This window comes from Pongo abelii, chromosome 3 (genome assembly GCF_028885655.2).
Source record: "Pongo abelii isolate AG06213 chromosome 3, NHGRI_mPonAbe1-v2.0_pri, whole genome shotgun sequence".
Classification (NCBI taxonomy): Eukaryota; Metazoa; Chordata; class Mammalia; order Primates; family Hominidae; genus Pongo; species Pongo abelii.
The window spans coordinates 106,220,121-106,233,578 of record NC_071988.2 but is presented as its reverse complement, the minus strand read 5'-3'; the positions used below and the strand labels follow the sequence as shown (position 1 = coordinate 106,233,578).

General features: G+C 37.7%; 1 protein-coding gene across 10 annotated transcripts in view; it reads left to right on the top strand.

Annotated features, from left to right (window-relative positions):
* Positions 1 to 13,458, top strand: part of WDFY3 (WD repeat and FYVE domain containing 3) — a 304,455-nt gene that overhangs the window by 108,670 nt on the left and 182,327 nt on the right. For all 10 annotated transcript variants that reach the window (XM_054554129.2, XM_054554132.2, XM_054554131.2 and 7 more), the window contains one exon: positions 7,391 to 7,601. In XM_054554129.2, coding sequence (XP_054410104.1) covers positions 7,422 to 7,601 — 180 coding nt within the window. In that variant the 5' untranslated portion in view covers positions 7,391 to 7,421. The remainder of the gene's footprint in view (positions 1 to 7,390; positions 7,602 to 13,458) is intronic.

Sequence of the window (13,458 nt, the reverse complement as noted above, 5' to 3'; positions counted from 1 at the left end):
GAAAACCCTTACTAACATTAAAATTAAGCGAAAACATTCTGTGGTTTGTCCTTATTTTGCATATCTTTTCTTTATTGCTTTATAAACCTCTTATTCTACATCCAACTGAGAAATAAATTATTCCTTAATTTTTTGTGTCATTTTGCAAGTCTCTAAAACAGCACTGTAGGGGCTTATAGTATTTCCTTTGCTTTGCTTGTTTAAATAACTAAAAATGCATATAAAAAATTAAATGTTTCATGATCAAGGTAAAGGAAGAAAAGATAACATTTATTGAATGTAACTAGTGTGCTTGGCATGTTACAGAAATGATGTTATTTAAGTTTTATAAAAAGTTCATGAGGAAAGATTTTATAGATGAAAGAAACTCAAGATTCAAGGGTGTTTAGAGCCTTTCTCCTGAAGTTACCTGATTTATTATACGGGTATGTTTATAAAGGTTTGACAAGTGCCAATTCTTTCTGCTCTTTCACTGCTGAAGAATATTTTAGACATGTTACCTCTTGATCTGAATTATGTTTTAAATGTAAACATTTAAATGTAGACAAAGCCATGGTTAGCAGAGAGCAGGCCTGAAGTGTGAGATGTCCAGGTCCTTGGCGTTTCCACAAAGAACTGGACAAAATGCACACGCAATGAAGCACAAGTAATGAAGGAATGAAGCAGCAAAAGCAGGGATTTATTAAAGCGAGAAAGCACTCCACAGGGTGGGAGTGGGCCCAAGCAAGTGGCTCAAGGGCCTGGTCACAAAGTTTTCTGGGTTTTAAGTGTGCCTTTTGAGGTCCCTATCAGCTACCCCTTAGCTGGATGAAGGATTTGGTCCATGGCTAATTAAAGGCTGTGGTGAATTGGTGCCCTATGCAGATGAAGGGATGGCCTGAGCTTGGCCCACAGCCCATCCAGGACACTTTCCCCTTCCATCTAGGACGTGGTGGAAAGGGGAGGGTTAGGGAGATAGCCTTTGATCCTTTGCTACTCTGGCCTGGGGAGATGGGGTATTTCCTTTTGGTTTAGCTTTTGGAAGTTCTAGACCCAGGTGTTTTCTTTTTGATCCACCTTTGGGAAGTCAGCACGAATTGGCCTTAGATCTCTTGCCCCCAGACCTTGGTGTTTAACCTTGATTCAGCTTTAGGAAGTCAACATAAATTGGCCTTAGATGCCCTGTCTCCAGACCCTATTATCCTGCCCCACTATGGTTCAGAAAACTGATATGCTGAAGTGTTACTTGGTACATTAGGAGCAAAGGAGGAATCTGATTTTTTCCCCCATCATTGAGATTATCTGAGTAATTGAGAAGGACCAGTAAACCCACTGAGCTCCTGTTTAAAAAATTACTCATTCTGGCACTTGTTTTTGAGACAGGGTCTCACTCTGTAACCCAGGCTGGAGTACAGTGGCATGCTCATGGCTCACTGCAGCCTTTATGTCCCCAGACCCAAGCAATCCCCTCATCTCAGCCTCCCTAGTAGCTGGGAATACAGGCATGCAGCACCGTGCCTGGCCAATTTTTGTATTTTTTGTAGAGATGGGGTTTTGCCATGTGTCCCAAACTGGTCTCAAACTCCTGAGCTTAAAGGATCTGCCTGCCTGGGCCTCCCAAAGTGTTGGAATTTCAGGTGTGAGCTGCTGTGCCTGGTCTCTGGCATTTGTAAAAGAGCAACAAGTCAGACTTTATTCAAGACCATCATGATAGATGTAGGGATCATTCCAGTGGGGTTTGCAGTGAAAGGGAGAGACTCGGCTCAACTTGGAAAAGAATGAGGAAAAGTGGTCATGTTATAGCCAAGTAGCAAGGCTGGGGTGGGGGGGCAGTCAGTGGATAGAAAATTACTGAGAGGAAACATTACGGCTTCTGGCTAAACTGACCTAACAAGATTTTTGCCGAACGCAGGCCAGGGTGATCAGACATCCATCACCTGGAGGATGGCGGGAGATTTGGCCACCCAATCAGATATTAGGATGGGAATTCTGGCTAAACTTTCTTAGCAGGTTTCTAATTGGACAATGTAGAGACAAACACTGAAGGCCAAAAGCCAAGCCTAGTTGAGAAGAGAATTCAGAAGAGCCTAACTAGAGCTTGGTCAAGGAGAGAATCTTTGTCACTTTTGATTGTTTGGTATGTATCCTTTTGTATCTGATAAAATATTAAATAACCATATTACAATAGCTTGGTTGTATATAGTGAGATAGTATTTGTCATAATGTGATCGTGTGTATTTTTAAAATTAAAATGAAAGTTGAGGCCAGGTGCCGTGGCTCATACCTGTAATCCCAGCACTTTGGGAGGCCGAGGCAGGCAGATCGCTTCAGCTCAGGAGTTTGAGACCAGCCTGGGCAACAGGACGAAACCATGTCTCTACAAAAAATACAAAAATTAGACAGGCATGGTGGTGCATGCTGTCATCCCAGCTACTAGGGAGGCTGAGGAGGGAGAATCACTTGAGCCCAGGAGTTCGAGGCTGCAGTGAGCACGGTGATTGCACCACTGCACTCCAGCCTGGGTATTAGAGCGAGAACCAGTTTCAAAAGAAAAAAAAAAAAAAGATTTATGTATTTTAGAAAACTCAAAAAAGATTATTTTCACATTCTGATTGTTACCTGATGCCAAATAAATAAACATGCTAACTAGAGTCACAGTTTCCAAGTATTTTATAATTTAAAATTGATACCTCAATATAAGTAAGCCTGGTGAAGGCCACTTAACTGGGAGTTGGAAGGCCTGGATTCTCATCCAAGTTCTATTTCGCTATTGTACTTCGAATGAGTTCTTATCTTGGGCGCCTCTGTTAAAGGTAGGAAGCAGTCCCATTTGCAATAGCAATAGGAAGAATGCAACTTATAGAAATAAACTTAATCAAAGAAGTGAAAGACTTGTACACTTTAATAAAGCATTGATGAAGGACATTAAAGAAGACATTGATAAATAAAAGGATTTCTTTTGTTCATGAATTGGTAGAGTTAATGTTGTTACAATGTTCATACTACCCAAAATGATCTGTAGATTAAGCGTAATCCTTATCAAAAATTCAGTAGCATTCTTTTTTTTTTTTTTTTTTTTGAGTTGGAGTCTTGCTCTTTCACCCAGGCTGGAGTGCAGTGGCGCCATCTCAGCTCACTGCAACCTCCGCCTCGCAGGCTCAAGTGATTCCCTGCCTCGGCCTCCTGAGTAGCTGGGACTACTGGTGCGTGCCACCATGCCCAGCTAATTTTTTGTATTTTTAGTAGAGACAGGATTTCACCATGTTAGCCAGGTTCATCTTGAATTGCTGACCTCAAGTGATCCGCCCACCTCGTCCTCCCAAAATGCTGGGATTACAGGCATCAGCCATTGCACCTGGCCTCCAATAGCATTCTTTACAGAAATAGAAAAAAAAAATCTTAAAATTCATATGGAACCACAAAAGAACCCAAATAGTCATAGCAGTCTTGAACAAGAAAAAAACTGAAAGTATCATATTTCCTGATATCAAAATATATTACAAAGCTACAGTAATCTTAATAGTATGGTACTGGCATGAAAACAGACATATAGACCAGTGAAATGGAATAGAGACACCAGAAATAAATCCATGCATTTACAGTCAGTTGATCTTCAACAAGGGTTCTGAGAACATGGAATGGTGAAAGATAGTCTCTGTAATAAATGGTGTTGGGAAAACTGGATATCCTCATGCAGAAGAATAAAATTAGACCTTATTTTACACCATATACAACAACTAACTCAAAATGGAATAAAGACTTTAATATCATACCTGAAACCAAAAACTACTAGGTAAAAACAGGGAGAGCCTCGTGATATTGGTGTAGGTAATAATTTAAGTACATAAGGGACTCATGCAACTCATAGCAAAACTCAAATAACCTGATTAAAAAGTGAAAAAGCACCTGAGTAGATGTTTCTCCAGAAAAGACATACAAATATCTAATAGGTATGTGAAAAGGTGCTCAGTATTAATAATCATCAGGGAAATGCTGATCAAAACCACAATAAGATAACCCCTCACACCTGTTAGAATGGCGAGACTGTTGGCCAGAATGTGGAAAGTGTTGGCCAGAATGTGGAAAATGGGGGACTCTTGTACAGTGTTGGTGGGAACATCAATTGGTATAGCCACCTTGGAAAACAGTTTAGAGATTCTTCAAGAAATTAAAAATAGAATTATCTTTATGATACAGCAGTCTCATTTCTGGGTATATTTCCAAAGGAAATCAGTATCTTGAAGAGATGCCTGCACTCCCATGTTCGTTGCAGCACTATTCACAAAAGCCAAGGTATGGAAACAATCTGAATGTCCCTTGACAGAAGAATAACAAAGAAAAGGAGATATGTATGTGTGCGTGTGTGGCACACACAGTGGAATATTATTCGTCCTTATAAAAGGAAGTGCTGTCATTTGCAACAACACAGATGAACCTTGAGAACATTATACTAAATGTGAAATAAACCAGTCATGCAAAGACAAATACTGTATGATATCACCTACATGTGGAGTATAAAATAGTCAAATTTACACAAGTAGAGAGTAGAATGGTGGGTGCCAGGGGCTGGAGAGAGTGGGAAATGGGGAGATATTGGTCAAGGGATAGAAAGTTCTGGAGATCTAATCTACAGCAATGTAATATTTTTGATAGTTGATAGTGTATTGTATACTTGATGTTTGCTAAGAGGGTAGATATTACATATTTTCACCACAGATTGTTTTTTGAATGATAACTATTTCAGGTGATGGATATATTAACTTGACTGTGCTGATTATTTCACAGTGTGTATGTATATCAAAACATTGTATATTTTAAGTGTATGCAATTTCTATTTCTCAATTTGTACCTCAATAAAACCTAGGAGAAAAAAAATGGAGAATTTTCTCTTCACTCAGTTTTTGTGAGTTGGAATCAAGAGCAAATGAGATGTTCTGTAAGTTCTTTGAAACTCATTCTAAAGACGGAGAATGATTCCTGACCTTTTAAAAAATGATTTAGACCCCTTTGAAAGCTGAGAATGTTAGAATTTTTTTTTTTTTTTTTTTGACTCCGAGTCTCGCTCTGTCACCCAGGCTGGAGTGCAGTGGCATGATCTTGGCTCACTGCAAACTGCCTCCCAGGTTCACACCATTCTCCTGCCTCAGCCTCCCGAGTAGCTGGGACGACAGGCGCCTGCCACCACGCCTGGCTAATTTTTTTTTTTTGTATTTTTAGTAGAGACGGGGTTTCACCATGTTAACCAGGATAGTCTCGATCTCCTGACCTCGTGATCCACCCGCCTAGGCCTCCCAAAGTGCTGGGATTACAGGCGTGAGCCGCCACGCCCGGCAGAAAAAAAAAATTTTTTTTGAAGTGTTGGAGTATCATGAATCCCCTAAGTCCTATCCACAATATCTAGATTATCAACTCTAGCTACAGGGTAAGGAAAAGGAGCAGAACCATACATAATCTAAAATGTTAGCTAATTTATAAAATTTTTATAGTTCACTTCAAATTAAAGTTTTGCTCGGGGGATTTCCAGGACTGTAAATACCAGCACATAGTAGGTTATTGGAACATATTTGTTGAAATATTTATATTTGGAAGACATATTTTTCAAGAATAAGATACATTGGACATCTTTGAACTGGACTAACTTCTGTTATTTTGCAGATTAAATGCTCCCGCCAGCCCTTTGCCTATGTGTTAGCACTGTTTCCAGCAGTTGGGCGCTTGAGAATGTGCTGAGTGCTCTCTGCACAGTAGTTATTCAGTGCAAACAAGCCATTGGCAGAGTTCTAGGCAGAATTTGTCTGACTCCTCTTCACCTGTGATGAGTTACATCATGTCCTCCTGTTAGCTACAGTGCCTCAGCATATGCCCGTAGTCAAGTATGGAATTCACTCAAAATTCTCAAGGGCAAGTGTGTTTGAAATTCTTGTTCTTAGTTTTAAAAATCAGTAGGCAGATATGTAGTAAATAAAACTCTAACCTTGCTGTAGTCCTTCATTTCTTAAGAAATGGCATACTGGCATATGTGGTTCTGTAGCAAAATTAAAAATTAATCTCAGGTGATGCCTGCTTTTCTATGGGTTAAAAAGTAAATGGCCCTTCATCCAAATTCTGCATACCCAGAATGTCCTCCCAGCCTTCCTGGTTCCTTTGGTAAGATATCCTGTTTTTGTGTCTACACTTAGCCAATTGCTGGCATCATTAGTAGTGGTTAAAAAGGGGTAATGATGCTTTCTGAAAGCTTACTGTTATTGATTCTTTGTATACTTTAACTCAATGGTTAGTTTGTGTATTTTTTTAACTGCAGCTCCAGCAAGGGATATATTTTGCATTGTGATTCAGTACACATTCATACACCTTTATCTGAAATAAGCTTCATGAAACAAGTTATTATTTTCTTATCTTCTATTTTTTTCTATTCTATTTCACCTCTTTGAAAAATGCTCATCATTATCCACTAAATGATTTAACATGACTTACCAAACTATAGTTGTAGAAAGTAGTTTTCAGTCACATGATCATTTTCACTGTCCTTTTATGATTTATAGGATAAATTAGGATAGTATTGTATTCAATTTGCATATTTTAATCTATACGATACACTGTTCTTCAGGTACTCAAAGTATACTTGAATTTTCTAGCAAAAAAATTAAGTAATTATAAATTAAATAACTAAAAATATAAAATTTTGTGAGGTTTTGGGGTTTTTGACTGTCTTAGATGTTTTGAGATTTAGGGTAAAGTTTGTTTTTTCATTATTTTTACATTAACCATTAAGAAGTCTGTTAATAGTTTTGTGATCTCTTTATGTTTTCATTTTATTTATTTATTTAAAGACAGAGTCTCTGTCACCCAAGCTGGAATGCAGTGGCATGATCTTGGCTCACTGCAACCTCAACCTCTCAGGCTCAAGTTATCTTCCCACCTCAGCCTCCTGAGTACTTGGGACTATATGCGCACACTACCATACCTGACTAATTTTTGTATTTTTAGTAGAGACAGGGTTTTGTCTTATTGCCCAGGCTGGTCTCGAGCTCCTGAGCTTGAGCCATTCACCGGCCTCGGCCTCCAAAAGTGCTGGGATTGCAGGTGTGCACCACTATTCCCAGCGCCTTTATTTTTGAACTCGATATGACTAAACTAATTGGAAACATTTATTACTTGTCTGATTAATGTTTTACATTTTATACAAATTGTGGCAAAGTGAGTAGAAACTTCCAACGCTGAGATTCATAATTTGCCCTTCAGGGGGATTTATCAAATTTTGCTTCTCTGTCTTTTCTGTTTAAAGAAGTAGAAAGATATATTTTAGACAGAATTTTCTATTTTGCAAATTTCTTATAAGCTCTTACATGCATGCTTGACCTAGTCAAGATGATGATGTTTTGACTGTTCATGTATTGACATTTTCCTACAGAATTAGAAGTGTGTCTCACCAACCAGCCAAGATGAACATGGTGAAAAGGATCATGGGGCGGCCAAGGCAGGAGGAGTGCAGCCCACAAGACAACGCCTTAGGACTGATGCACCTCCGCCGGCTCTTCACGGAGTTGTGCCATCCTCCCCGGCACATGACTCAGAAGGAACAAGAAGAGAAACTGTATATGATGCTGCCAGTGTTTAACAGGGTAAGTCCAGGTTGCCAGATACACACCTTCCAGGACTGGGGGGGCACTACAAGAATCTGAAGGTTACTGGTAAGCCATAGGTAGAAAAAAATGATAGGATGAGTTAGTTTTTAAGAAGTTTGGTGTTCTCGTTTCATCTTTTCAATTTGCTATAAAGCAATGTGACTTGATGTGAAACCTGGTCAGAATAAACTACATTTAGTGAGACTTTTTGATTTTTAACAGATAAAGTGCAAGCTGTGAGCCATTGTCTAAAATGGCCCTGTTATGGTTGAATTTTGGAAGAGGAATAGATTGTAAATTATCAATTGTGTTATTTCTGTTATCTGTTAAAGTGATGATTTTATTACACCAAATGGTGCAACTGCCCAAGCCCTTTGTATACTTTAAAAAGTCATTACAATTTGCTGTTGTTTAAGAGATGCTGTAAGAGGATAGTTATAGGCTATAGATAGTTCAAATAGAGTTAATGTTTTAATATGTTTTGTAAATTACATGTAGCAATCTTGTTGGGTATTTTTAAAATAACAATTTTTTTAGGCCAGGCGCAGTGGCCCACGCCTGTAATCCTAGCACTTTGGGAGGCCAAGGCAGGTGGATCACTGAGGTCAGGAGTTTGAGACAAGCCTGGCCAACATGGTGAGACCCCATCTCTACTAAAAATAAAAAATGAGCCAGGCGTGGTGACATGCGCCTGTAATCCCAGCTATTCGGGAGGCTGAGGCAGGAGAATCGCTTGAACCCGAGAGGCGAAGGTTGCAGTGAGCTGAGATCACACCATTGCACTCCAGCCTGGGCGGCAAGAGTGAAATTCTGTCTCAAAAATAATAATAATAATAATAATAACTTTATGTTTATCAGAAGTTCACAAATACATCATTTTAAAAAGTCAGATAGTTTGACAGGCTTATAGGTGCCCTCCTGCTCTTCACCACTAATTGCTGCCGCCATAAAAGACTTTTAAATAACATACTTTTACTGCTGTTATGAAGTTTTAATTGACTTCCTACTGAGGAATATGAGAATTAGCTTTTTTACTTCCTCTCCCTCCAAACCATAACGTACGTACATACATACATACATACACTCATTCATACACGCTGCCCTCCTCATCCTTTGCCTATAGTTATGCTACTTGTGTAAGCAATATTCAGTGTTTGCTCTCTACTGACAGTGATATAAATTTAAATTTATTCAAAGATGAACCTTATACTATACTACCTTTATTTTTCCATTATTATAGAACTTGTTTTCCTCAGACTTCATAACTGTCTCAATTTCTTTCTTTCCATGTCTTTGTTTCTTGGTTTCCCTTCTCTCGCTCTTTTTCCTCCTTCTCTTTCTCTCTCCCTCCTGCATCTTCTCTGCCTTGCCCTGTCTGTCTTTTTTATCCTGTGTCTGCCTGCCTTCCCCCGTTTCCATTTCTTTCTTCCTATCTCTGTCTGTCTCTCTCTATGCCTTTCATCTCTCTTTCTCTTCTCCATCACTGTCTTTCTGTCCTCCCATTTCTCTCTTTGTCTCCTCTCTGTCCCTGTTTCTCCCCGTCTCTGACTCTCCCCTTTCTCTTTTTCTTCTCCCCTGGATCTCCCTTTTTCCAGATCTATCTCCATGCCCCTGACGATGCCTTTCTCCACACCCACCCCCTCACCCCGTGCCCCAATCTCTGACTGGCTCTGTCCCCTCTAGTCTCACTTGTTGTCTATATTATTTTCTCTGTTCATCTATCTTTTTGTGTGAAATTTTCTGGGCTCTTCCTCTTCTCATTATTTTGAAATTTTATTGTGGCTTCAGCTTAAGCCTTCTTAATCTGAAAACTTGTATTGTTCAGTCTGGGTAAATGTTCTGAAAGATTTCTTTGAGAATATTCTCCCCAATATCTTATATGTTACCCCTTTTCTGGACCTCTGTCAATCAAACATTAGCTCTTTTAGAGTAATGTTGTGCTATTAATATCACAGTTTTAATTTCCTTGAATTCTTTGTTGTTTTATTATTATTTTATTTATTTTTTTAGTATGTCCCATGTTCAGTAGATAGACTATCACTTAATCTCCAGTGTTTACATATCAGTGTTCTTGTCTTTGATTTGTGGTGATATCTCTCTTCTTCCTTGTAAGGAACTAGACTTCTAGTTGTCTACTGCACTGGGGAGGAACAGTCACCTTCAATTTCCGGGCTGTAAAATAATAATAATGTCAACCTTATTGGGTTGTCGTGAGGGTTAAATTCAGATAATATACTTACAGCACTTAATAAGTGTTTGTCCCAAGAAATGTGTACCTATTATTGTTATTATTGTATCTATTATTGTTTTTGTTATGTGAATTTATTATTTTTGTTGTTGGGAATACTAGTGAAAGGGAATGAGTGAGAAAGAGAGAGTTGAAAGGGGGCAATAAAAGAATTGATTAGTATTGATGGCTCAGTGAAGGTTGGAGATGATAAATTTATACTAAACCTTATCTGTACTGGCCTGTGTGAAACAGTAGAGAAAGCAATACCTGATTTATTGAGATTGAGGTTTTTATAGGCTGGTAAGGCAGAAGGGCAAGTGCCAGGAAGGTTAGTTCACATATCACCCATGAGCTTGTGTTGGATACAACAGAAGAGGATAGAAACATTAATGCATTTATAGAATGTACATTTCCTTACTTATGAAATAATAGGATAGATTATCTGCTGGGAATGATAGAGGGAGGAGATGGTAGAGTAGGAACGTGAGAAGAGGTGGGGAAAGGTTTAAAATAGCTCTTTTAAAAATGGAAGAGATAACTATGACAAGCCATTGTTTTAAGCCCTATTCAGGGAAGTTACTAATTTTTATTACCAGGAAGTTAATAATTTTTGTTACCCGGAAGTTTGTTTTGTTTTTAAATCTTATTTTTGTTTTACTCTAACGTCATGATGTGCTGTTGGCTACTGAGTAGTTTGAGGTAATTTCCTTCTCAGACTTAGGAATGTTTACAAGGTAATGAGAATGTTTAGAGCAGTTAGGGGAATTGTTCTTGGCTATTAACATGAATTATTAAGTAATAGCCTACATATATATGTATCCCATGTATTTTATCAGTTAGGCTTCCACAGTCTACTAGACTAGAAGAATCTTATGACTATTTGTTTTTTTAATAAGTAGATATGAGATGCTTTAGTAATTATTCTCTATCTACTTATAATGTTTGACTTAGTTATCTTATGTCCTATGTTATTGTAAGTCTCATTAACTATTAACAAATTCTCTCAAAAGTTTTTAATTGGTTGATTAGAAACGTATGTGTATGCAATGCCTTAAACCTCTAATATAATGAGTGATTTGATATCACAAAGGTTCAGTAAACTCTTAACTAATGAAAAGATAGAAAGCTATATCTGTACCATTGTGACTAACTTGAAAAATGTATTATTTTAAAAATAATTCTTATTAATTGGATATAATTAATGAACTAAAATTGTTCTTAGATACCATTTCCATTAAATTTAGAAATATATAGCCATATCTATTTAACATTTTGCCGTTTGTGCTTGAACATTCTCCACTAGTGAGAAATACCTATGGTGAGTGAATAGCTCAGTATGTCACTAGAGCCAACCAGTTCTTACCATGATTGCTAAAAAGGAATTGCAGTGTTGATTTTTGAGACTTTGCTTGATTAGAGCTAAATGGTGAACAAGCTGTTAGACATGGACATCTAGCTACAGACTAGTTTTTAAAGTATGCTTAATAGTGTTATTTCAGTGCATGATTTTTGCCTTTGAGAGACATGGGTTGGGAAATGACATGTATTAAGTCTTTTTTCTGGGCCAGGTCTCATGCTAGGTTCTTGAAATGCCTCCTGTTGTCTTCATTACAGTCCTACAAGGAGGCTGCTGTTATCTTCCCTCTTACTGATTTGCTCAAACTGAAAGATTATGGTGAAGTCTGAAAATAGCTGAATAATATTTATTCAGCATTCTTAAAAATAATTAAAATTTAGTCCCAAGAACAAAAGCTGACAAAGAAAACATTTGGTTTAAACTTAATCAAAATGAGTAGCATTTTAGTTGTCTAAAAATTCATAACTGCCACTGTTAATTACTGTAGTATTTGTTATATTTTGCTGTGTATTTTGTAATGTTTACCAATTAGATCTTCTGTAAGAAACTCCCCTTATTTTTTAACTTATTTCCAATTTATATTTGAGAAGCATGTAAATGTAATACAGTGTCCTTTTTTAATCCCTTACAAATTATCATTACTTTTTAATTTGTTGACTTAAGAGAGAGGTCACCCAAACTTAGAACCAAATAAGAGAGAGAGCAGAAGGCAGACAGGTGAATTATTTTGTGGCAGCTTTATTACTTATTACATAATACCAATACAGTTGATACTGGAGAATGTGGCTTGGGTCTGTGCAACAAAGGACTTGCTAAATTCAGCCCTGAAATAGTCATGTTTACTTACCCAGTCACTGGCAGAACTGGACAGTGGCAAGCCACAGCCAGAGCAGATGAGAATGCACATTCTCATGAGGCAGGCAAAGCCCAAAAGGAGAGGACGGGACTGAGTTAGGCATTCTGTTCTTCTCAGACTCTCATCTGATGGTCCTTCTTAAAAACAAAAAGAGCATAAGATAAATATTTCCCTAATCATTTATATTAATTGATAAGAAATCTTAACTGATTTACCATATGAAATAATGCAATTACATCTTCATTGTTAATTTTTTAACATTGTTATTTATAGCAAATTATTTTAGGACTAGTGATGGTCCATAGTCTGACTTAATTTTAGATATAACACGTATTTAGGAAACAAAAGCCTCCATTTTTAAAAACTTTGTAAACATTCCAACCTCTCTTTTATTAGTCATATTTAATATATTTTTATTGAATAGCACTATTCAGTAACAAGTTTATATTGAGCCTTTATGAATGCCATTAGATAACACCATTAATTTGTTTTCCCTGAGTGCCAAAAATATTTGGTTGAAGAGGTGCCAGGAAATCTTCTGAAATCTATTTAGGTGGATATTAAAAATGATTATTTTAAAAATAAGTCAAACCATGCTATTTTTCTCTAAAGATGAACACTATGCAAAGTTACAGTGATAGGGTTCATGCACAGTTTGAGAAAAATATAGTACCGAGCGATTAAGAGCGTGGCTTGGAATCAGATAGATGTAGTTTTAAATTCTGTCTGTATTACCTCCTGTTGTAAGTTAACTTCTCTAACTCTTAATTTTCTTAACTGTAAAATGAGGCTACTAGTAGAACCTATTCTGTAGGATTTTATGAGACTTAAATGACACCAAGTTCTTGAATAGTGCTATGCAGATTTTAAATAGGTATTATATGGTAATTGTTGTTATTTCTAGTGAATTTGCAAGAAGGCATTTTTGTTCCTCAGTACAGTTTTTTTTTTAATCTGTTATGAATTTCACATATCTATTCTAGAATCAGCCCTTTTGAGTTGAATGTGTTACCAGTTCTCTTGCCCAACTTTCTTCCTCTACAGAACCAGAAATTTTTTGTCATTGTTTGTTTGAGACCAAGTCTGGCTCTGTTGTTGCTCAGACTGGAGTGCCGTGGTACCATCTTGGCTCACTGCAACCTCCGCCTCCCAGGTTCAAGCTATTCTCATGCCTCAGCCTCCCAAGTGGCTGGGACTATAGGCATGTGCCACCACACTCAGCTAAGCTAATTGTTATATTTTTAGTAGACATGGGGTTTCACCATGTTGGCCAGGCTGGTCTCAACTCCTGAACTCAGGTGATCTACCCACCTCACCCTTCCAAAGTGCTGGGATTAAAGGCATGAGCCACCATACCTGGCCTAGAACTGGAAAAATTTGACAAGTAGTCAGTACTCGCTGAGAGTGAGAA